The following is a 26,250-nucleotide window of genomic DNA, read 5'->3' on the forward strand; positions in this document are numbered from 1 at the left end:
GAGGTTCCTTGCACACCGCTGTGTCTATTCTCTTCTACTCTGCCTTTGTCCTGCCGCCCATTTTATTCTTTATCACGACTTACGGTCTTACTGATCTCTTTCTCTTCCTCTGTGTTTGATTAGCCCTTTGTGCTCCCATCACTTGTCTGTCCTTTCTATATACTGTTTTTAGAAACCAGTTTTCTTCAATGCTGCACTGTCTTTAATATTTGTTCTTCCCCGCACTCGATTGTTAAACCAGTAGAAGATATCAGACAGCGGACGCACCTCTTTGGGCTGAGTCGTGAAGCTTCGACTTGCCTACATCAGTGCTTGTGTTTTGCATTAAGTACAAAGAAGAGGGAGATTCCTGCAACTTTAAAGAGTACGGCGGGTTCCTGAAGTGCTCAAGGCCAGAAGCATTTAAGAGCTTCTTCCAGGTTAGTCTGAGTAGGTGTTAACCCAACGACATTACAATTAGAGAACAGCAGACACGTAAACACGGTGTCCTTTTCTCAGGAAATAACAACCGAGACCATTTGCAACAACACCCCCTGCTAAAAGGCAACATTATGCTAATGAATTACATCTCAAGGGATTATTGTTGTTGTTAAGTGACACATCTGAGCAGTTGTTGTGGCCGCGCTTCATAACCTGATAGACGGGGTGGGGGGGGCTCTGTTAACCCTGTCGGGGGCTCGCAGTCCTCCAGCGTGTCGCTGTGCGCTGCAACTGGACGGCTTGTTGGACTGTTGGACGCGCTCGGCCAGTTGTGTGTTGTAATTGGGCGTCCAGCTACTTTTCCAATGTGTGAAAAGGATCAAAACCGCTTTTTGATCAAAACCGCGTGCTTGACCCGCCTTGTTGAGTGCGCTCGGCCCGAACAGCTGTGAGCGCTTTGCTTTCACCTGTTCACTTTTAGCACACTTACGCCGTAGCTTTGAGTTAACGTTTGACTCTCGCATTTATTTGTCACGAGTCGGCTTTAAGTAACCACAGACGCACATTTCATCGGTTAGTTGTTTCGACGCTCTGGTGCTCTAATTAAATTCATTCGCTGTGCCAAAACAAACCGTTAAAAAATACATATATCTTTAACCTTTTAAAACTGTGCTGTTGATCTTGATAAAAGTGGCGGAGGTATTAGCGCGCTCACCCTGCTGATGGAGAAGGTGGCGCCGGGCTGCCCCGTGCACGTGCCCATGAAGCAGAAGCGCAGCTGCCAGTAGAACCAGTGTTCACAGATGAAGGTGATCAGCGACAGGATCATGGCGGCGCCGAGCATGTAGAAGACCCCCGCCATGTTGTCCACGTCCAGCTGGCTGCTCATCACCTCGTTCTTCTCGTTGTGACAGATGCCCGTCAGCCACAGGGCCTCAAACTCCTCCATGTCCCCTGGAGGAAGGAGACGCACGCAGGTTGAGTCACACGTTCAGGCGTCTGAACATTTTAATGCGAGTACAAACAAAGACGTGTTTGGATGGGGAGTGGACGCCAAACACAGCTCAGGTCTCACGGATGTACAAATGTCAAGCTGCATTATTCTGACTGATCGTCCCCCTGAGGATCCTCCTCATTAAGGGGGGCTTATGAAAGGAAATCCCTGCCTTGTTGTGGGTAGAAAAAAGCCACCCACCCGACAGTCCTCGGGGGAGGAAGTGTGTGTGGTCATGTGACGAGCGCTTCCGCCCTAAAATATCTCCCCGTCAGTTCTACATCTCTGGGGGGAGCGCTGAGGGGGGGGGGACACGTCCAGAGAGATTTGTTTGATCTGCACCAACGGACTGCTGCTGTGTGTGTCTGTTTGAGACCAGGGGGGGTTTGGGCTGCTTGTGTGTGTTTGTCTCAGAAAGGTGTTCGCCAGCTTTCAGTAGGACTAGAAAACAGAGCGCTGAGCAACAGATCATTTATTGTCCTTATGAGCGACTAACAAGTTTGGAATATGGAACCGACAGGAAATCATTTATATGTACTACATTGTGTGGTTTCTACATGAAATCAACGTACAAAGATTCACACTCTTTAACTTTCATTCTCTCGGCTGTGAAGGTCAAGGCCCCTCTTAAGTCAGTGTATTAATTACACAGCTGGAGCCAAAAAGCAAAAAGGTGACATATACAAGCAGATTCTGTGTTTTTAGTGGGGTGGAACTATCTCTCAACCAAAGAGCGCTTCTATGACGCTCATGAAGCTTATGAAGCTCTATAGCGCAGGTTGACAGACGCAGCGGGAGAGCACAGCTTCTAGTGAGTCTCTGTGCAAACCTCACTGTGGCGGGAGGAGGAAGTCTCTCCCACGGGGCCGTTTGGGAGGAACACTTTAGCAAATAGCTCCCGCATCACCTCATGTTTTCCTTCCAGCTGTTTGCGTGAGGATAAAAGAATGTGTCCCCTATGCTAGCTATGCTAGCTATGCTAATTACTGCCTCCAGCTCGGTACTTACGTCGCAGACATGATATGAGGGTGAATCATCTGACAAAACGTCCCCCTTAACTTCAGAGCAGGTGTGAACACTGGAAAAGGTTCCCATCTAGAACCAGTGTCCCGTTCTCAGCAGCGGTCGAACCGGTGATTTTTTATATCAGCCAGCAGATTTTAGAGACGGCGCCGTTTGGGCCGGACGGACGCCCTCTGATCCACGCTCTACATTCTATGTGGACCAAATCATTGAATCCCTAAAACAATTGATAAGAACCAGGTCAATGAGCAATGTCTACAAAGTAACTGTCCTTAAGATTCCCTGCTCTCTAACGCGCGCTCCGTTCACGTCCATCCTCTGTCCCGTCCTGCTGCTCCACCTTCACCGTGTCCACCACCTCCTTCGTGATCCTGCTCAGATGATGGTTCCCGCGCTGATCCTCTCTCTACGAGTCTGATCTCTTAACATTGGAGCATTAGATTACATTAGAGCACCACGGTGAATGTTCCCTCTGCACTGTCATCCATCACGTCGCCTGTTGGAGACAGGATGTGTGTGTGTGTGTGTGTGTGTTGGTCTCAACGTGCGATGTGATGATGTGGCAGGTGGTCTCCTGTAGGGGGGCTCTCCAAAGACAACAAAGACATATCAGGAATTGTCTTTTCATTACTATTCATTTATTGTTTGTTTAAGCATGTTTTACTTCATTTTATTATTCATTACTACACAGTTAAGCATCTTTTGATACTCAAATAATATTTCAACAACAACATTATAGATCTTTGGTTGTGTGTTTCTATAATCACTGCTAGTGTTGTATTTGTAGCCTGTTATCACTTCATTGGAAATTATGGGACAAATTTAGCCTTAGTTTCACTATGAATGAAAAGGTGCGTCACACATCAGCGGGTTCCTGAGGTCCTATTGGAGACAGAACAATGTCGAGCTCAGAAGCTTCACGACGTGTTTGCACAAGCTCACTTCCTCAAGTTCAGCTGCAGTGTTCAATTCACACCCAACATGTCGGCGCTCTGAAGCCCCAACGCCTCAATATCCGTCCATACTGATGGTCGATGTCCCTCCAGTGCGTCCCGCCGTTCATCTGGGACCAAAACAAGTTCAAGCAGACAATGGGCGTCCTAGCCAACACACACACACACACACACACACACACACACACACACACACACACACACTACCTCGCATGGCTCATTCCTCTCATCATGTCGGAGCAGCTTGATACAGAGGTCCTCGTGGGTCACCGCGCTGCCACTCTCCCCCCGACACCCTGCCGCCTTCCTTCGGCCACGACACACAGCAGCAGCCGCCCTACCAACCGCTCTCTGGGCGGCGTCTCTCCTGGCAGTGAAGGTATACGGACGGATACGGCGCTTCACTAACCATTTGGGTAAAGACACGTGTGCCTGCTATGAACACACTGCGGAGCTCCCATCACATCACTAAGCAGCCGCCGCTGGTGGTAAAAATGATTTACGCAGGTTTACAAATGGTACGCTGAGCACTAAATGAGAGATTCTGTTCTTTGATTTGTCAGACCGAAGGGATTGTAAACACCAGAAAGCAAAAAGCAAAGTAATTTCCCTGACAAATCTAAATATGTATGGTTTTAACATGGTTTTAGTGCTACTTATGGATCCACATTGTCGTGGCGTGAGTTGCCTGGTTATGGAGATATCGTCCGCAGAGCCGCCTGCCTTCTCTAATATATATTAATATATATATATATATCTAATATATTATACGGCAGCAACACCTCCGTCCAGAGAACCGTTACCCGAGTTACTCAAATGAATCCACAGACCGTAGTCGTTTCAAAGAGGAACCAACTACATTGCTAAACAACGCTACAGTTAACCGCAGAACCTCCGAAATGACCAAACAACAAAGTCCGTCTCCGGCCGCGGCCTCTCTGGCCAGCCGGAGCCCTGCGTGTGTCGCCCTGCGTGTGTCGCCCTGCGTGTGTCGCCCTGCGTGTGTCGCTCTGCCTCGGGAAGCCGCATCCAATGGCGAGACCCTCCAGCGGCTGCTTGGCTTGTCACCATGACGGACGGCGAGCATCTCCTGTCACGGCCTCCTCGCAGCTGCTTCCAGCCGTTCCCCGTCTCAACTCACGCTGGTGAGAGCTGAGCTTCATTGGAAAGGAGGTTCATTGGGTTGGACTTGTATGGTGGTTCAAACCTCTGAGAACGGGTCACGATGTTTCAGCCCTGTGTACAGGACATCATTTCCCTCCACAATATGCGTACCAATGATTGCTTATGCATTACTACATTAAAGCAGCAATCAACGTCAGCAGCTACAATACCTAAATAGAAATAGAAACTATCTTTGCTTTCCTTCATTCAAATGAATACAGAATGAAGAGCTTATTCCGTGTCCTACCATCTCCAAACAGCATTAGGATGGCCAGATCCACGGCTCGCTTCCAGCCGGAGTCCTTCTGGATGGCGATGCCGTAGCCGGTGGAGGCGAACACCTTGCCGCTGCCGATGGTGACCAGCTTACAGCCCTCGTCTCTGCCCGCCATGTAGTTCAGCACCGCCGCGTCGTAGATGAAAGCGTCCAGTTTGCTGCAGAGCGCCGCGGGGCGAAGCAAAACGCTTAAGTGTCACCTGGTTTCTGCAACATTTCTGGAAGGTTTCCTGAAGAGCTTTTATCAATAGTTACATAGTTGAATTAGAATCAGTTAGTTGCTTATTAAGCTTTAATTGATTTCCGTGTACTATATAGTGCCACCCCACGCCAAAGCAAGCAAATATACATCAGAGAGGATACTCTCTTCATTAATGAGACAATACTTACATACATTAATGTTACATTTCATGTGCACATTTCTGCCCATTAAGGCACCCTGCTGTGCTCAAAGCAAAAAATACTCATGAAACGCTGGCTCAGCGTTCATTAGGAATTAATGAATCCAAACCGTGAGCGCGCTGTCTCTGTTTCAGTTGTAATTAATCATACATTGCATAGTTATTTCAAGAAAATGTACATGTCAATTATTAGGATTTTATTGGGGCGTAAAATGAATTGTTACAGGCAGGTTTTCGGCGTGTTTTTTGATTCAATCACTGATTATTACTAATCGTTTTCATGCATTGGTCAATTGTGAGACGCAAAATTGGGGCTATTTCGCATCCAGAACTTATTATATTTAGTTGAACAGAAAACATTTTGGTGTTTATTGTAGTGCTTTGTCTTAATCATCCATTGGAGACGTGTCTTCAAAATATATGAAATTTCCCAAAACACATCTTTAAACACTATTTCTCTACATGACTTTTTTATAAATACTCATCAGTAGCATTTACGCTCCTGTTTCACCTCTATGTATATTCTGAAGGTTCTCACTGTCTATACATCATTTACAAAACAATGATTACTTAAAACCTGGCAACCTGTTTTTTGTTTTTTATCGCGGTTGGCAGTATTTTCTGATTCGTAGACAATGAAAATGGAATCCTGACTGATGACTTCTATTAAAACAATTCTCTGCAGACCTCTGAGGTCATTCAGCTCAAACTCCAGAGGAGCATCGACGCTTTGGATTCTTAATCCCGAAGCGGCGCCTGATGACACATCGGAGGAGAGGGAGGGAGTGAAAAGCATAGGAACAGAAAGCGTGGATATTAGGTAGCGTTTCAGCGCAACTACGCTGCTATTCTGGGTGCTGCTGGCTGCCCACGAGCATCACCCAGAATGTTCCCTCTCCGTCTCCCTCATCATCTTTCCTCTGTGTTGCATCAGCACAGGACCGCACAGCTCCGTCGCGCTCGTCTCTTTTTCTCCCTGCCGGGACCCTTTCAACTCCCTCCCCCCTCACGTCGCCCCCATCATCCGCCTGCCTCCGTCTCACCCGCTCTTCAGACTGTACAGCGCCTCGTCCACGTTCTTCTGGTGGAAGCTGGTCATGTAGCTGTGCATGTCCCGGTAGTTGTTGCGGATGTTGCGCTCCGTGCTCCCGTTGGGCACCGTGCCGAACCGGAACGGGGGTGAGAACTCATTGGGATTCTGGAACTGTGTCGTCAAACAGAGAGCGGCCACTTGTTAGTGAAAGGCCTTGAGCCGAGCCCGAAGGACACACATGTACAGCACACACGCTCGCTTCACACAACTAGAGTCGGACTGCAGCTGATACATATCGTTATTAGTGATGCGTTCCGGTTTAATCCTTTGGTCGTAAAATGTTGGAAAAACATACACATTATTATCTCTAAGGCGCAAGCCGACAGTCGCGATCCCGAAACAAAGTCACTTCCCAACCCGGTGAGACAAAGAAACGACAGGCAGCAGATTCTCACGACAAACGACTTTTAGTGTTGATGAGACTTTCATCAAAAGTGCAGCTAATTTCTGTTGATTCCTGAACAGATTGTATATCATATAATATCATAAATTACAAGGTGCAACAGGTCAACAGGAAGTGGCCTGATTTCTGAAAACACGTCTAAAAAGCTCTGAGTCTCAGGACGCCGTACGTTACGCACTTAGCCACGCCCACACCGCGCATTGCATCAGGTCCACACCTTCTTATCCGACAGGCCCGACACCTGGTCCACGTACTCCTCCTGGATCATGAAGGCGGCGAGGTTGGCAGTGTAGGAGGCCAGGAAGATGACAGCGAAGAAGGCCCACACGGACACCATGATCTTACTGGTGGTCCCCTTGGGGTTCTGCACGGGGACGGAGTTGTTGAACACCAGACCCCAAAGCAGCCACACGGCCTTACCGATGGTGAAAGAGGGGCCGCCGGGTTCTGGGAGCGACGTGGAAGAGGAGAGAGAGGGCGATGATGGAGGGAAGATGAAGAGACAAGTCGGTCGGACGGATCCCAGGTTCTACTTCACTCATCTCCTGTGGGGAGAACTTAATGGATGGCGGCGACAATGACTGTGTTTATTCCGATCCTTTAGTTTGTCACTGATTGCAGGATTCACATTTGCTCCAGCAGCCGCTGCCGTGACAACCCACCGATACAGAGTACCTGATCTACAGCACGACTAGGTAGCAGGGTGTGGGGGGGGAGATGGGCACTCAGCAGGCTACAATTATGCTACAGCTGGAGCAGCAGTGAAGGACAATAGCCTCACGTAAGCTGGCGATTAAACCACGCACACGATGCCCTGTTGACACAAGACAGAGAACCCTAACACGGCGCTAAACCAAACGCCGTTACTCTTCTCGCCTCTGGTCCTTGATTAAAAACAAAAAAAGAAGGCTGCGAGGCGCCGCATAACACATTTCATATTTTATCTTGAGTTGCTGCTGTTGCAGCAGCCTAATGCGATCCTGAGAGTCAATCAGAGCCGGGTGCATCAAACCTGGAGCCAAACGAGATTCAATCTGAACCATCGATTTTGAGGAGCAAATTGGTTTGAACGGCCTGCTGGAAGTGATTAGATTCAGTGGCCATACGGTCACACGCCATTCAATGTGACACATATTTTCAATATATGGTAATACATTTGAGTGTCTTTGCCGGTTTTACAACCCTAGATTGTGTAACAACACTGTGTAATATTTGAGAACAGCACAATAATACAGCATATAAAAATAAAAGAACAGAGGAGATTTGTTCGCAATGTGAGATTCTAAGAATACTTCAGATCACCTATCTGGCTCTTGTCAATGATCCTTTTCATTAGCAAAAGAGCTTAAGTGACTGTAGATGGAGATAAGGAGTAGAAAGCGCACCAATGGCGCTCAGTCAGGGGGATTGTCACAGTAATTTCTCGCACGAGGGGCTTTGTTCGAATGATGCATTTAAGGTAACAAAACATGCATGAAGTAAGTCTTCAGTTCGCCACGTGAGGTCGCCGGGTTATTAACCTCATTGTCACTTTCTGGAGGACGCACTGACTGGGTCTGACGTTGTGCGTGTGCGTGTGTGTGTGTGTGTGTGTGTGTGTGTGCAATCCTCTCACCTCGTCCATCTGCCAGGCAACGATTGTAACCCACAGGGCTGAAGTACTCAAACACAAACACAGACACGGCCGACACCAACAGCAGCATCACAAACATCATCACCCAGACGTCGGCGCTGAAGGGCTCTAAAGCACAGAAAGGGAGAGAGAAGGGGAGGGTGTACGGGAGGGAGGCGAGGAAGAGGAAAGCGGCAGGAGGGAGAGATGTGGAAAGGGAGAGAGGAAGTTGATTAAACTAAATTATGAAAATGATAAAAAGTCCCCCCCTGTTATCAACATGATGACTTCCACTCACACTGTGTGCTCATTTTTGCACGGTGATGGATGGTTGGCTTGTGCCTGCGTTTGCGTGAATAGTAACGAGCACATCTCAAGAGAGAAACCAAGAGGGAGGTTGGTGTGTGTGAATGGACAGATGTACTCATTGAAGTGGGCACATTTCCCACCACTCTTGCCCTGCTTTGTGATCTGCATACACAGAAGAGTCCGGCACTGACACCATGATGCAGTTAACTGTACAATCTCACTACAAGGTCCATTCAGTAGCTGCTGTGGGGATTTAAGTTATATTGCACGATCTACATCGGCCAATAGAGATGTAAATGTTACGAAAAATGTAGAATATGTTGTCCAATTATATTGGCTGAATAGTTAACAGCCTCATGATGTGCTGTTCATTCTACAGCCCCTCCAGAGCTCACTAATACCTGCTGCTGGTTCACATGTGGTATCTAAAGGCTGACACAAAAAGCTCCCCATAAATGTGTCTACAAAACATTTTGGGGATCCATTTGATGTCTTACTGGGAGTAATGGAACAACCAGGGGCCGCCACAGTGAGCTGTGGCCCCTCCATCTCCTCGCCATGGCAACACGTCTGTGCCCTGCTGTTCACCTTGTTCATGAACACTCGACGGACTTCTGTACGAAGCTGGTTTGACTGCTTAGTAAACAAAGACCTTACTGTTGCGTTTCCCACAGAACTAACAGCTCAACCAGAATTCTTGGACGATTGGGCCACACTTGCTGTTCCTATGGCAACAACAAGTTGAGCAATATAAAACAGGACCGCAAACTTAAGGATGACAACGCTAAAGACTTTGAGACACCAATAATGCAAGAAGTCGCCTTGTGTTGTATTAAGACCAGCAGGTCTGAGACAACGTGTGTGTGTGTGTGTGTGTGTGTGTGTGTGTGTGAGAGAGAGACAAAGAACCGCCACTAAAAGGAGTTTGTGGTGTGATTGTTGAAGAAAAGCTCAACCTCACAGCGTTTACACAACATACTGTTGATTTCTCGTGTTTCGTGCTGCTGGAACAAACCAATCAACACAATTAAGCAGCATCCTTGTTTTGTGCGTGATTGTGCATTTATTATTGGATTATTGGAGTGTGTGCGTGTCTCGCGATTGTGTCGAACATCTGCTGAAGGATTAAAGTCCCTGTCTCCTCACCGAGGAATGCAGAGGGGGACACGGTGCCGTTGCTACGGGAGACCATGACACTGATCCCCGTCTCGATGAAGGGCACGGAGAAGTCAATGACCTCGGACCTCTCCTCGTTGATGGTGAGCGAACCCACTGCCATGTGGGCATTCTTCAGCACCACCTAAGGGTCAACCACAGGCGGAGAAAGACGGGAGGGGGGGGCGATGCCGGGTGGCGGGGGGGAAGGAGGAAGGTCAGTGCTGAATATTCCCAACATTATCGGTCAAAACAGAGAGGCACAAGAAACATTTTGTTCAGGTACATTTTACCTGCAGTCTCAGACTGTGAATAACAATGAAGCACAGTGGAGTGCGGTGATAAGCGACATGTATGCCGTCTTCACAGGCCCTCTTCCTTGGTTTTCTGCGTCTGTTGTCCTGCTGTCCTGTCCCCCGACCACTCCCTCATTCAAATGACTTCATTAGCTGCTTGCTCGAGCAAAATCAATTAGGTTGCACGTCACTTCGTAAAGGTTTGCGCTGAATATTTAATGTGCGCAGTAGAGAAGTGTGTCTTTCCCTGCCTCCTGCCCCCTGTCTCTCTGAGCCTCTGTCCACCTCCAGAGGTTTCCCACAGCTGCCCCCCAGGCCCAGTTGTGGGCTGCACAGCACGATGGCTGACGATTGACACAAACACATTATCAGAAGCGCGCTCGCGTGTCTCCCTGTGTCTAACGGCGGCGTTTTGTTTCTGTGTAAAGCGCAGAGACGTGTCCTCACCTCTCCAACCAGGCCGTTCCATGTCCCATTAACCTTCTTGCCATGTTTGCCGTTGGTGACCAGGTAGAGGTCGTAAGTAAACTTGACCGCCTTGGCAATCTTCTTCAGGATGTCAATACAGAAACCTTTGCAGCAGCGCTTGATGTAAATCCCTGAATCGCCAGTCTGATTGCTGGCAGACGGTGCAGAGAAAGGAGAGGACGACATGTAAAGAAAGGTCAACAGGAGTAGGAGATTATACGAGGTTTGGTGTATTAAAGTAGCAGATTCAAGAGACAAGACAGCAGAAGAGATGAAACCAAAATGAATGAAAGTGCTGGGAGAGTATGCAGGATTTCATTTCATCCCAAAGCTCAAAGTTGTTTCATTGATGTTCACACATGAAGAAACGACGGGCCCAGGAACTGCCAGTGGAAACGCCTCATTTCAGTATCAATGTTCCTCGACAGAACTTTAAATGGCAACAATTTTTCCTCATTCTAGTCATTTTTATCAGTGCCAGAAGATCCTGAGACCCATCATACGTGTGCATGACTAAGGGAATGCATCTGTGTGTCGGCCACGGCTAATCTCACATACCGTGCAACATATTGAGGCTGCGGGCTGAAGGAAATCTTGTGGTTGCAGTAACTCAATCATTGATTCGCTGTGTCTGTCACACACGCTAGCTGCTGAGCAGAATCATTTCATTCAATCTCTCTACTACAAAACACATGGATGACTCTGACTTAACGTCAACTGTCTTCAAATTCAGTTGATTTTTTTTGTCCAGATCTTACACGTTGCACCTTTAAATGCAATATTGCGTATTTGGGCTTTTGCACATCCAAAGAAAAAACTTCACAATTAGATGCCTATGGGGAAATCCGTGCCTATTCTTTGGGGTACATTGCTGTCTATTCCTGAAAAACTGTACGAGAGCTGTTTTTTAAGGAAGAGACAGACAGACGGACGCAGAGAAGAGAAAAGGGGAATAAGAGAAAGAACGGGGTCGAAGATCAGTCAATAACAAAGGCAGTGAGCCAGAAGATGTAAGACGCCCTCGAGAGATTTCAGGTACGCCAGCTATAGAAAACAAGGCCATTGAAGAAGATTCACCATCACACACACCAAGGTGGAGTAGACGGCGAGAGGGTGAAGAGGTCGGGGACGGAGCATCACAGTAACAGAAACCCAGACAACGATCTAGTTAACAGAAGTGAAGTTACCAGTTCTGCAGAAAAACATTGATAGATTCTGAAAGGAGGAAACTGATTGGTTTTGAAATTCAGTAAGTGAAAGAGGAGAATCACAGTTTAAATAATATTCTGCCAAATGGGTTAAGGTTTTATGGTTTTATAATACCGGTGATTTGAAACATTCAGAGGGTTACACAACAAGTATTGATGCCTAAATCTGTATGCCTGCAACTACGTGTGATAAAGAACAAAATACGTTTCTCTTTCCAACAATTGGAGCTACAGGGTTCATCGTGGATTGAGAAGGTACTCACAATTCACTCCCACCAAAATGTAAGTTTTGAGGGGAAATAAGGGAAAACAAATAGACCCCCCGCCGCCACCAATGCCTGGATAATCACCTGAGTTTGAGTTGTTTGCGGCACGGCACAGTGTTCCTCATGCAGGTGCCACTCAGCGGATCCACGTCCTCCACGATGACAAACGGCGCTTCCTCCAGAGTCACGATGGACAGGTGGTCCTCGCGCTCCTCCGCCGCAGAGTACAGCTCAAAGCGAGGCCACACATGGTACCTCATCGTCAGAGAGCCTCTCTCCCACTTGCCAACCTGCAGGAGTGAGTAGGGGGGAGGGGGTGTGTGATATACGGGCCACTGTAGCAGGTACTTCACGCGGCAGGGCGCCACTCCAAATGAGGATGTGACAGGCGCATCACGCAGGGCGAAAGACACTCGACGGGAAATGAAGGCAGAAGATGGACTCGAGGGAGAGAGAATGACGGAATGGAACGCAGGTACGGGTTGATGTCAGAGGAGCAGATGAAAAGAGCACGGCGGAAACATGAGAGAGAAGAAGAAGACACTCACCCTGTCCCACTGTCTGTCCTTGTCCAGGAGAATGATGACCAGTTTGGGGAACATCTGGTGACCTTCTTCGCTAAATGACAGGTTACGGCCTTCAAACGTCACATTCATGAGGTACCTGAGTCGGGAGTCAGAAATATATGTATGTAATGAGTCATTTGGCCTGAAGGCAAAATGTGCTGAATTCAATGACATCATTGACGATGTCATGACGAGGCTTGTGGTGGCTACGTGTTAGCAAACAGCTGCTTCTTCTCCTCCAACATTCACACAGGCATCTCTCTGGCCACCCGGCGAGCCCGAGTCCAATGATTACCCCCCGGTGGCTCTGTTTTGCTGCCCTGCCATCTCCTGAGGGGAACGTGGGGCTCTCTGGCGGCTGAACACTATGTTCACCACAACAACACATGTGCCGTCACAGTGGACATCTTCTTCTCCTCCCGTCACCAGGCGGACTCGTTCAAAGCAGCGGAAAGAGCGCGTGTAAAATAATGGACCCTATTTCGGTAAATATTCTCCACATTGTCTTAGTGGATGTTTGCTTTGTTGATGCTGAATTACACGTTAGTATCTTGAACCGTGTGTGTGTGATTCATTCAGAGGAGGATACTGATTTTAAAGGTTGGAGGTCGGTTTAGGACCCTGCCTATTGTTGCCATAGTTAGGTTTCCCACACTGGGAAGAACCCACTTGATCCAATGACGCTCTTACGATCACAAATAGTTTCTTAATGCTAAATGTTGTTTTACTCCTCCTATTCAACTATTACTACACAGTAGTAACCTTGATGCGTCTGCACTCTTTGACCAGGAAGTGGGCTCTGTGATTTTGTGGAGGTTATATAACCCGATGTGGAGCTTAGTGACATATTGCAGCTGGGAGACGGAGAAACATAACAAAGCAGTAGATGGAGGCTTTGAAAGTCAGCGAGAGGTGGGAGGGCGGAGAGAAAGACACCGGGAGGGAAAAGTGGGAAAAGAGAGAGAGTGAGGAATGGAGTGTGTTCAGCGCCTCTATGAATACACATCAGCGTGTATGTGTGTCAACGAGAGTAAGCTGGAATCATCTCCCTCCTCGCCGCCGCCGCCGCCTCCTTCCCTCGTGCTGATCTGTGGGCTGCCGTCACCATGGAGACGCTCTGCCTCTGAAACAATCCACCGGAGGAATAAACATCTTGTCTGAATGCAAGGAGTCCGGGGCTCTGCGTGTGCGTCTGTGTGCGCGCAGACTTTTCCTACCCACCATCATCTCCAACAAACTGTGTGAACAAAAAGACAATAAATCCATTCACCCGTGAATAAACCAGCAACAGATGAGCAACGGGGCCTGAAATTCACCCAAGATTTTATCGCAAGTACCTCCTACTTGAACATTCAGTACCTCTATCTGTAACGTCTTTGACTATATTTATATCCCGCCTCACACACACACACACGATCACACATACACAGACCTAAGTAGGCTACAAGCTTTGAGAAAGCCAATACTATGACTCAAGCCGCCATGAAATGCCTATAGCTGCAAGCTCGCTACGAGTGCTGTAATGCGCCTGTAACATGGGATCAGTCTCCTCTACGTAATCTGGGTTTGAATAGGGGACCAAAGAGATCAAGGCGGTGTTGGTGGAGCCCAAGGAGGTCCAACTTGTTGCCGCCGCAACAACATGGCAACTCGTGAGACCAGCAACCTGTGTGTGTGTCATGATGATGGGGTGACACGCATGGAAGCGCAAAAAACCCCTGCATCATAGGGACGCATGCAGGGAGGCTCTTGACACCAGTAAAATGCAATGTGTTGCCATGGCACCCACAACCACAGCAATTTTCATGCAATCAGCTGCGTTGCCATGGGAACAGTAATCTCGCCGGAGAGAGAGGTGGGTTGAAAGAGAGTAAAAAAAGAGAGAGGGAGTATTTTTCTTTCCATACCCACTGTTTACCCACTTCCCTTCATGGCGTCGCTCACTTTCAGATCAATCTCTCTGGCTCACCTCTGAGTGGCGTGTTGAATCACGCATGAATAGGATTCATTTGCCCGTACATTAACCTGTGCCTCCGCAAGGACCGACGCCTGCTGTGTTAATCGCTTTGCATCCCACAGACGTTGATGTAGCTTTTATGTGGCCTCCTCGTATCTGATTTCCACTCTGACTTTGCTGGAAGGAGACAAAAAAAAGTAGAAACCAGCGGAATGAGCCACCAGCAGAGCCGCATGCGGCTCCATCACAGCCGTGCGCAGCGCTCACCAACTGTTCCCCAACTAATCACTGGCCGTACTAGTTATAGAGACACTGCATCACCAATGACATGGACACGAGCCTCAAATCTCTTCAAATGTAATATGGAGCCATTTCAATGGTTTTTGTTTTTACAGTGAAGCCGCGCAGCGTCGCAAATTCTCTGTCACTGCAATGCAGGGATGCAAAAAATTCTCTCCCCGCTGTGCATGCGTGTGAGACACACACACACACACACACACACACATGTACATACTGTATCAGGTTTGGGTGGATGACTCATAATCTGGGATGACTGCAGAAGACCTGCCTCTGAGGAGGTTTAACTCACACAGGCTCCTCTCTCCCTACGGGAAATACGCCGCTTCAGAAGACTGGTACGTGCCCGTCACGTCCCCCCGTTGCCCCCAAGCACTGCCCGAGATTCACTGTCAGCAGCTTCCGGCGCGGCTGCAGGGGGGTGAAAGGTTCTCGATTTCAACTGGGGGCGAAGGTAGCTGCTCACAATTTGGGCGTGTTGGGCGTTTCGACGCCATCTCCCCGGTCTGAAGCCCCCAGACCGGCGCTCTGTATCAGGGGTCTTTACTGGCGTGCCATGTGACAAAACCATTCATATCTTAAATGAACTTAAACAGTTACCTTACCCAAAAGAAGAGAGCCAAGACCGAAAGCAACACAAAGAAATATAGAACATTTACTAACAACGAGAGTGCTTTTCAACTGTAATAAGAACAATACGCTTGAATTGAACAGCAGCTTGAGACTAGATTGAAGTAAAACTCACTACGGTATCACAACACAAACAAATGATTTGAATCAAGTCATTCAAAAGTGCATCACCATTCCATCGTGATATTTCAAATCTTGAAACGTGTGCCAATTATTTTGTTTAAAATCTGTGCAGATTGTAGAAACAATTTTTTTAAGGTATAATTATGTGTATTAAAACTAGATTATTTTTTATTGGTTTGAACTGAATGAATTAATTCACATCTAAATATTTATGATTTATATTTTCTAATATGAAGTTTTTATCAAGTTTTTCCCCCAAAACTGTAAAATGACTTGTGCATAATTTACAATACGACATCTTGTGGTCCATAATTTCCCCTCTAATAACTAGTTTTCATAATGTTCCTGTTTCTGCGGCATGTGTAATTAATAAACATTGATTTCATTATCTATCTGCTTTTCTCACTGCCAACCGGATTAAATGAGCAGTCAATAGCTGTTCCTGACTTGAAGCAGCTCAGCCTAAACTGAGCTACGACAGAACATGTCTCCTTCAAATAAAACAATAACTTTGCAAATAATAGTTAATGGGACAAACGAAATGAAAGTTAAAAAAATGAAAAGATTCTTTATCAATATACTAGTTTATTGCTGGTGGCACCACGCTGGCATAAATGATGAGTGATGTGGCTACACATAGAAAAGAGGTAAGTCTCTCTGATAAGTGAGTGCACAGGACCTGATGTGATCGGCTATCGGTGGAGGGGTGACGACACTGGTCTGATAAACCCATGTTCTTCTTCCCCCCCAAAAACCTCTATAGTGGTTGTGTCATGAATTCTGTGTCTTGTTCTGTCGCTGTTATCAACACGAGATCCTCTCACCCTCATGTCCTTCATGTCCCCTCATTAGTCCCTCACTATTTAGGTCCCCACGCTTGTCTTGTGTGTTTGCCGAGGTGTCAGCGGTTCTAAATTAGCCCGATATACTTCTGTTCTGACCTCGCCGGCCTTTTGACCACAAATTCCCCGCTTGCTTTTTCTTGGATTAGTTTGCCTGCTTTATCGCTGGTTCTGACCCTGCCTGCTCTTCTCTGCGGATTCCCTGCCTGCCCCTCTGGATTTGTTGGCCTGCTGACGGATCTCCTGGTTTTGACCTTGCCTGAACTCCAAGTAAATCCACCCATGTCTCTGATTATTGTCTGAGCTTTTGGGTTCCTTCATGTAGCAGCTGAAAAAGCTGAGAGCCGACGCCTTCACACGTGTCACTTCCTACAAAGTATGATGACTATTCATTAATAATGAATGTATATACGATACATAGCAACAAAAAGCCGTAGTGATTCTCACACTGGATATTCAGTAACTGCTTTGATCCTCGTGTTCAGAGATCTGATGATGAACACTCGGATGAGTAAAGGGCCACATTCAATAATGATTACAGGGCTGCGCAGAATACCAGCGATACGGTTATTGCGTATCGTTCATACCGGCGTTGCGCCACAAAAACTGACGTTGCTCTTCGGCAGGCGGCATGATTCATTGTTCCACGTCATCCAGGAGCCTACGGCGGTTGGAGCTACTTGTCTTGCGTGTGTTAAGATGGAGTCATGGTTATAACTTTATAACAGCAATGAATAACTTCCAACAAAGACTCTTTAACACCACGACACAACAGCTTGTGACACATAAACGGAATGACGCGAGAGGGGAGGTGGCTCAAGATATTAAGATTGAGACCTCCCCGTCTCAACGGTACTATTGCATCCGCTTTCTCTTCAGAGCCGGGAAAATCCGACATAAGTTATGATAGATCAGAAAACAACGAGCTAACCCGCTACCCGCCGGCCAGCTAGCGGCGAACAGCTGATCGGGTTGAGTGACTTAATGTCAATACGGTCAGGTACCGGGATGTGGGTTTGTGGCCATGCTGCCAGTCCCAGGTGATTACATCTAAACGTCCCTCACAGAAACAAGGAAAGGACGCAGGCAGTGAAGTGAGCAAAACTGAACTCTGCTCAATGTGACACACTGTCCTTGGACACACCAATAATCCTTACACGGTATTTTAATATAGGAAATGAGGATCAACCTTGCTGTTAATCTTAGCCGTGTTTCACCGTAGGTGCTTCTGGGTGAGAGTTGACTGCTGTAAGAGGAACAAAACGCTGGATCAAGAAGTGTCTTCACAGTTGAGTCCAGAGACCTCGGTGGAAAAGAGTCTAACAAGAGAATGAGTGACGCGTAGGTAGGAAAGGGAGCCAGGAGACACACAAGTGCACTTCGCTGACCCCTTTCTGCCATTTGAGCTCTAGACGCACAGCGGCTCCTCAGGCAGCGCTCGCCTTCCAACAAACACCAAGGGTTTATTACACGGCCGCTTTCATGGAACCCATTACGAAATGCAATATCACTTCTCTACTCTGTAGGGGAACCAGGATGAGGGCGACGCGCGTGTGAGGTTCTCCACTGAGCTCCAGCAGATGGAATATGAATCACCTCTTCACATCCAGATGTACCGATGTGGCGTCTCAACCAGCCCCGGGATCAGAGAGGGAATGTGAACGCACGCGTACAGGCAGTCACATGCATCACATACATTTAAAGAAATGAGCTTTCCTTCAACACCGACACACACACACACACACACACACACACTCCCACCAGCTCTGCAAGCCCCCCTGTCAGTCAACACCCCCACCCCCTCAGTCTGTCCGCACCGCCCCCCAAAGCTGTGTACCAAGGGGAAACACTGCACGCACACAGACACACAATTCAGTCCCTTTGGCGCATCGTCCAAAACCACTTGGAGCATATTTTCTCATTATCCAGGCGTCCATGTCCTCTTTGTGTGGCAGGAGACAACGGATGTCCTGTAGAGCTCTGGGTGTGCGCCTGTGTGCGGGTTTCCTCATTTGTGTTGTTGGAGTGTGTAAGAGCTCGCGCAGCCCCTAAACAACTTGTGAGCGTGACTCACGGAGGCCTCGCACCTCCGTCCATCAGCGCTGACCGAGCACGCAGAGACACATGGCCTCGTTATCCCCTTTGTCCCTCGGGGTGAAGGGATGGAATACATGGATTATGTGTGTACTGCTGTTTGTGTGCGTTAGGCTGTTTCTAGCCCCCGGGGTCAAAACCCAAATCCACCCATCCAGAGCCTCTACTTTTGCTTGGTCAAATGGAGAAAAATGGGATGGCCGGTTAGAAAACACACACAGCCGCACACACAGGAGCGTCCCTGGCGTGCGCCTGACGGGTGCACGAGGGCCAACCCACAGTCTGGATTATTCTTGGCTGCGGTCTTATTGTTATCTCAGTGGTGTTTGGTGGCGCTTAAGTTCCTCCTAATGTTAAAAACAGAAACACGTGTAATGAGGAGGCCGACGTGTGCAGCAATACATCAACCTGAGGATTAATGCAGCAGTGGCAGGGGAGGTTGCATAACGTTTCCCGGGATCTCCACGTTCCTCAAATTCAGACTGACAGTGAAGCAAACAAACAAAAACAGAGAAAATATTCGGGGGAAAAGCCAGAGATGGAAGGCAGGCAGGCGTGTTATAGGAGTGAAAAACATCTAATAAGCACGGACTTTGATAGTTGTATTAGACTAAACCCTATAGAGCAGTTAAACGTCATGCTATAACAACACACACGCGTGTGCGTGTGTTTCTGTGTGCTGGCGATAACCCCTCACTAGTTCTATGTTAATCCGCTCGTCCCGAGCTTTCAATTAACTGTGGAATCTCTGATCAATGCAAACTGTAACAGCATGGCCCATGAAGTTAAATGGGGATTAATTATTGAAACCAACGCTCCCGCTTGGTCTGTAATGTGCCAAAAAGCACAAACAAGGAGGTTCAGAGGAAGAAGATGGCTGTGGGTTAAGCTAAAGATAACACAAGACGTTGTGTTATGCCCCGGTTCCTTTGGTGTTTCACGTTTTTATTGGCTAATTAAACACATTCTGGTTCTCCTCGGGGAACGCGCCTTCGTTTCTGTGTGTGTTTTGAGTCTACGTTGCGCCGTGTGTGTGTGTGTGGTCGCATATTTGCTTGATTTATTGTCATAGCGTCTCCAACTTTTTTGATTTTACCATCATTCCTTTGGGCTCTAACTCATCTTCTTTTCTCTGCCCATCTTTTTGCACTGTCCGTGACACAAAAACAGTATTTAGTGTGCAGTATTACGTGCAGTCCAGATTGTTTGTGATGTAAAAGCAGACTGATTGGTTCCGAGGAGCATTAGACCCCTTTGTTAACCCGCCAGCCCCCGATGCTCACTACCTGTCACTACCTGCTCTCCCTGAAGAAATATGAGATGCTTTTGGAACGGCCTGCAGTATGCGTTTAAAGGATTTAACCACGATGTCACACTGACAGCCCGCGGTGGGGCTGATACCAAGGCTTTAAACCTAGACCGTTGCCATGGCAATCACCGGTCGAATCAGCAATGCATTACCTCAAAATGCCACAGCCTCCACTCGGGGACACCTGCCTGTGGTGTTTCTGTTACTTCCTTATCAGTATGAGTGTTTGTTTGCATGCCCGCTTGGCACACCTGGCAAATCATCACGTAGCCGATGAGTTTGTTCGCCTGCCTCCTTGTTGTCTCGCGTCCGTTTGTCCTTGTATCCAGGATTACGGCCGAGCCCGCCAGCCCCTGCAGCGTGCTCACTACACCAGGTCTCTGCCTGCCAAGCCAAAGTGTCCCACCAGCCAGAACCTCCCCGTCCGCCCAGCTTCTCTCCAAGAAAGACCTGCTGCGCTTCCCAGGCGTGTCCGGTGTCTGCGTTTGGATTCAGGCCTTGAAACCAGAACCTGACACAAAAACTCAGTGCATGAAGTGATGAATGGTTGCTTCATGTTATCATGCAGCAACATGAAGTGTAATGAGTTATTCTCACGAGTCAACAGCGCTGTGCAACGGTCCCAACAAAGCCAAGTTGTTTCATTTCAATTGCAGCATAAGCAACAGCACATTCATTTGTTCATTTGTTCATGTCTGTTTTCACGGTTTATCGCTGTAAGATATTTCATTTTATCTTTACATTTTTATTCCATTTTTTACCTCATCAGACAGTAATAGAGCTAAAGTAAGGCTCAGAATACGCAAATAATAAGTGGAAGAAAAGTATGACAGCTTGTGTACAAAGTAACCGCGGGTTCACTGGTAATACTTCTTACATGTCACATGAACAGTGTACAACGGCAAACTCGACATAAACAACTAAAATCTAAAACTCAGTGTACATCCCACTTTTTAATGATTCACTTTAAAATGAGAAGCCTGTAAAAAGGTCTTAAATGCCACAACATGGCCACTTACTCGGATCCCAGTAACCCTGCATGTGCCAGGCCAGAATCCACACCAGCTCATGGAAGGAGCCGGACAGCCAGCTGTCAATCAAATTAATGAGGCACACACCTTCTGTTTTTCTGGCAGCGCTGACAATCTGAATGTGGCCAATAATTTTACTGCAGTATTACAAATAAAACTGTAATTAAAAAGGTATTAGTTTAAACGCAAACATATGGGGTGGTTTGGATTCTAACTATGAAAAGAAACCGAGTGTGATATTTATAAATGATGGTTCATCCTTCATGGTTTGCTACAGTTGTTGCCCTGCGAACGGGCAAGCGGGACACATTTTCAGACCACGTTATTAATATGTGTCTTTGTTCAAGCTCGCCGCCCTCGGCCCCGCCCCCTTTTCGATTGACTCACTTCAATATTTCCCTGGAGTGGACGGTGTTGGAGCTCTTTTTGTCAGGCGTCCCAACGCAGCTCGACTTAAGCAGCGTGTGCGGCCCGCGGTCCAGCATCATGGTGGAGGTCGCCGTGGCGATGACCGCCACTGCATCACGCACTCTGGCTTCAATGTTGTAGTCCCATTCGTCATACGACACTGAGATGAGCCCTGAGGAAGAGAGGGAGCGACAGAGAGAGGTGAGAGGACGCAAGGCATCCAAAGCGCATTGGGAAATATGGAGAAGGATGAAGGGGGGGGGGGGGGGGGGGGGGGGCAAAAATAAAAGCATTTTCAAAGAGGCTGAAAAGTGGCAAAGTGGCTTAAGAGACCAAATCAAGATTGTAATCATACCTACAGCATGTTAATTTGGTCAAATCCAGAGTGGAGCTCTTTACTTTGCTATTAAAAACCCCCAAATGCTCCCACAAAACAGGTGGATAAAGAACTGGCTGAACATGAGGATCCCTCTTCCATTCATGTTGTCATGCTGAGCAACGGCTGGCTATCAGATGTCAGCATCCATTCTTCCACCCGTGAACAGCTGTGGGTCGCTTTTATTCTCTTTCCCGTTGTCGTTGTGGCTGGTCTGGATTTTTTGAAGTCTGAACTAAACTGAATCTGTTTAGAAAAGTCACACCTGCAAATTCTCTGTTGTTGTTGCCGGTTCAATCCACCGAGTTGTGTGCAAAGGGAAGTGAGCCGGTGTAAAATGGCAAAAGGGTCATTTTCTGAGCAACATTGACAGGAATAGATGATGACAGTCCTGTTTGTTACTCTGCATACATTACTAGATATTACCCAGTAAGTCAGCGTAACATTTATAGATACGACGACTGAACTCACAGAGATTATAGTCTCACTCACTCAGGTGGACAGAAATCAGCATGCGGCCCACCACTCACTGGCACTGACAAGGGGGGTATTTGCATATATGCAAACAAGCCCATCTGCCCCCCACATTTTGATAAAGCGTTTTGAATACCGAGGTAATACAGGTTTCAGTGTCCTTTGCTCTCCAGCACAAGTGAGGTGAATCGTGGTGAGACGGAAAACACCTGGAACGCTTTGTGCATCAGGTTGATTTCACATGTCCATTTGAAGGCTGACCAGCAGTTATAAGCCAGAGTCAAATTCTGTCTCGGTGAGACCGGCCGCTGGTGTTCGGGTCTACCTGTGGGGAAGACATCGGGGACGTGGTCCGCGTCTCCCGCGACCAGCGACGGGACGATCCATGTGAAGCCGTAACCCGTGAGGCCCACGGAATGGGCCACCTCGAAGATGGTGCTGGCCTCCTCCTTGGTGCAGTAGAGCAGGATGACAGGACTCTGCAGCTTCTTCAGCTGGTTCTGGATCTTGGAGTCTCCGTCGTCCACGGACATGTCCAGCAGGAAGACTTCTTCCAGCTCCCACCCGACGAAGCTGTTGTCAATGGTGCTTCGGACCTACACAGGCAAGGGAGATGGGATTTTGCACACATAACAGAGGAGTCTGAGGTGGTTCCTCCTCCGTCTCCCAGGTTGGAGAACACATCTTTTGGCAGTGGGAGACAGCGTCCGATCAATGAATACCATAATATTAATCTCAAATCTTAAGGCTTTATCCCCACAGGGGACACTGGAGGAAGATGGACACTATTCTGTTTTTCTATGGGCACAAAGTTACAGCTGATGTGCCCATCTGAAGTTTTATTTTTAGGATTGTGGATCCTTTTGCTTACATGTGGCATTTAGATGACATATAGATTTCTCCTATTTTTGCGAGAGAAGAGTAATAGCTGTTCCTTTAGGGAATCGATACATGTTGAGTAACAGGCAGAACAAAGCATTTAGTGTGCAGTGTGTCCTATTACATCACCCGTGTTCTTCTGAGTGTGTGTGCTGTACACTCGAGGGATAGGATGAGATTTATGGTGCTGGTTAGAACTGCTGCAGGAGATAGATATATATATATAGTACATATACATATATGATATAGCAGTTCATATGAAAACTCTTTCTTATGCATTCAACATAAGACCAATAGACTTAATATCCTCTTTCGAAACCTTTCATTTGATTTTTTTTCTTCTTTTAAACCGGATCGTTACTCTAACTTTGTTCAAAGGGAAAATCCTGCCATTGGTGTCACATCATAAAGAAATATGATTAGCTGACTCAAGAGCGTTTCATTGCTCTGTGCCTGATGTTTAGGATCTCAGACCAGCCTCCTTTAAAGCGTCTGCTCTAAGCCCTCGAGTTGGGAGGATGGGGGCTCACCGAGTGGCTGCGTTTAAAAAGACATGCCGGCCAATCTGCCTTTTGTTCCGTCAAAGCAATCAGAAAATGGAATTCGCTACCCACTTACAAGCAACTCTGTCAAATCGAATCATTTTTGAAAGCGGGAAATTATGTCCCAGAACCAGACGATTGTTTCCTCAGAAATGGTGTCATCGATAGTTTTATTTCATCAATTGTACCAAAATAAACAATCTTTTCAAATGTCAAGAAAAACTATATCAAAAAGCACAGTGTTTGCCTGGCGTCTTATAAAGGATCCCCAAAAGACTAAAGTAATATTAAGTAATGGACCTGGTACCCTGAGCGACAGTGAACCCATAGCTGAGGAAGCATTTGGCTGTTAAAGTGTCCTGCTGCGTGTGGAATCATCTCTTAGCAAAGGAAGACAATTATCCAATCAGATAACATTCTTTATCATTTTCTGCCTCAACTTGCTGATTAGTGCGATGCACACACACACCTGCTGCTGCTGCATGCTACATGTGTGTCCGTAAGGTGCTGCTTTACCTTGTTGACAAAGTCCTGGTAGCCAGGGTAGTACGTGGTGACTATGGAGAAGATGTACCAGTCATACTCCTCCATGATGTTCAACATGACGGAGGCCTGCTGCTCGATGGACGGACCGAACTGGAAAAACATGGAGTGGTCGTCCTGGAAACCAGAGGCAAGGAGCCAATCAGCAAACAAGGTCATGAGTCACGCAGAGAGGGGAACTGGACGGAAGGACACGGATGATAGTGGAGCGCGTCCAGCTGCTGGGAGCCGGTGCTTTATTCACCAGTCTTCTGTAGCTGCAACAATAACACAACACCTTCTTCATTCGTTCCATCCATTCATGGTGTTTTAACACAAGACGTCTCGTATTCTTTGTTAAGTTGTAGCTAGTGCCATAATTAGTATGCAGCCACATTCCTAAATAGGGCTGGAGAACTATGTAGGAATCGCTGTAATATTTCATTTTCACGCTACTTTAGTGTCCGCCGTGAAAAACGTCCAGTTCAATGGCGTGAATGAAGTCAGGTCAGTGTCTGTGCTTCAAGGTCACGAGAGTCGACGGGAATTGGTCTCATTTTTCACTCAAACCGATGCTTGAATCTGGACATGATGGATTTTCCAACATTATTATTTGTGTGCACAAATCAGACTACAGACTACAGCTGAGCCCAGCGAGCAGGGACTGGTTTTCATATCAGGTAAAGAAATCACATCCTGTCAGGGTTGAAGCTCTGCAGTGTTTCCCCCCATCGAACCTTTGCCTGTCTGGAACTTTCATTTTAGAAATCAGCCGAAGTTACAACATTCACCCTGCAGCGATTGTTTGCATGTGCCCCCCCCCCCCCCCGCCCCCCCCTCCCTCCAAGAATAAGCCGCGCTCCGCTTCACGTGCGTGAACCACGCGTGTGCATCCTCGCGTGTAATCGCTCGTACATTTCAGTCGTACCGGAGGCTGAGTGGCCGTTAGTTAGCTCCCCACTTATTATTATTATCATTTATATTCCTGTCAGGGACAGAAATGATGCTTCACTCAGATGAGGTGCGTACGCGGTGTGGAGCCATGGCGGGGGTCATGGGTCATGGGTCGTGGGCAGTAGTGGAAGCAGTTTTCTGTTCACCATCGGACGCCTCTACTTGTGTTTGCAGCTGGCGGGATTCTTTCATTCTGCGTATCGGGCTGCTGCAGCCTGATGTCCAGGATCTGTCAAACAAACTACGTGTCGGTGACCTGTGGGGGGGGGGCAACCCTTCAGTGACTGTATGAAGAACAAGAGTCCCCTAATGTCGTCCTGTCGGGACTAAACTGCAGTTCACGGAGATTTGGGGAAATTAATGAGCCTTTCGCTCAAAACTAAATCTATATCTATATATCTATATATTTAAAGATACGATACGTTTTGGGTCTTTCGTGGGATTTATTTTGAGATATTTCAGATGTGTGGCCTTCTGTAGAGAGTAATGTCAGCGGGGAACAAACAGGGAGTTAACTCCTAACAAATGGACTATTTATTCAGTTGAGAGCCGCTTAAGCAATTTCCTACTTATTTTATTACTTATTTCATCTATAAATGTATTCATTTGGAAGGAGATGTTACAGATATGATATGATATATATATATATACAGATATATGTTTCCAGAACTCTTAGATTGAAGGTTTACATTTCAATGCTCATTGAAACACATTTAGCAGTAAGCGAAGACTTTTGGAAACATGGTAATGATGAATTATTGAAATGTGAAATATTTTTAAACCTTTTGGAGGCTTTTTCAAACCAAGTCGTCCCACCACGGCCACGAGAGGCATCCTTTTACTGCCGGGCGATCGGCCTCTCCACAACTACCTACTATCTTTTCCATCTTTGCTGTTCTGGATCGAACTTTGTCTTTATTCTTCTTCGACATCGTAAACTCCCTCTTGGTCTTGTTTTCCTCTCTCTGGTCTTTTCGTGACTGATGGTGGGCTCAGGGAGGCGTAATCAGTGGCGAGACCGAGGCAGCCATTGAGAGGAATCTGTGGCACTTAGATTACAGCTAATCATCATCTCATTCTTCTCCCTCTTTTCCTAATCACCACCTTTTCACGCCCGTCCTTTATTCACACGGCTCTCGTTCTCTGCTCCCGACCTCCCAAACCCCCCCGCGTCCCCCCCGGCCTGTTTTTACATAATGTCCTG

General features: G+C 47.3%; 1 protein-coding gene across 3 annotated transcripts in view; it reads right to left on the reverse strand.

The window, feature by feature from the left end:
• grin2bb (glutamate receptor, ionotropic, N-methyl D-aspartate 2B, genome duplicate b) overlaps window positions 1-26,250 on the reverse strand; it is a 66,744-nt gene that overhangs the window by 6,789 nt on the left and 33,705 nt on the right. For all 3 annotated transcript variants that reach the window (XM_078080652.1, XM_078080651.1, XM_040186254.2), the window contains exons 4-15: window positions 24,087-24,230; window positions 22,475-22,745; window positions 21,279-21,471; window positions 12,591-12,705; window positions 12,127-12,332; window positions 10,548-10,719; window positions 9,796-9,949; window positions 8,344-8,469; window positions 6,946-7,175; window positions 6,276-6,436; window positions 4,802-4,989; window positions 1,136-1,374 (exon numbers count right to left, since the gene is read on the reverse strand). In XM_078080652.1, the coding sequence (XP_077936778.1) occupies window positions 1,136-1,374; window positions 4,802-4,989; window positions 6,276-6,436; window positions 6,946-7,175; window positions 8,344-8,469; window positions 9,796-9,949; window positions 10,548-10,719; window positions 12,127-12,332; window positions 12,591-12,705; window positions 21,279-21,471; window positions 22,475-22,745; window positions 24,087-24,230 (2,199 nt within the window). The remainder of the gene's footprint in view (window positions 1-1,135; window positions 1,375-4,801; window positions 4,990-6,275; window positions 6,437-6,945; window positions 7,176-8,343; window positions 8,470-9,795; window positions 9,950-10,547; window positions 10,720-12,126; window positions 12,333-12,590; window positions 12,706-21,278; window positions 21,472-22,474; window positions 22,746-24,086; window positions 24,231-26,250) is intronic.

Source organism: Gasterosteus aculeatus, chromosome 9 (assembly GCF_964276395.1).
Source record: "Gasterosteus aculeatus chromosome 9, fGasAcu3.hap1.1, whole genome shotgun sequence".
Lineage (NCBI taxonomy): Eukaryota > Metazoa > Chordata > Actinopteri > Perciformes > Gasterosteidae > Gasterosteus > Gasterosteus aculeatus.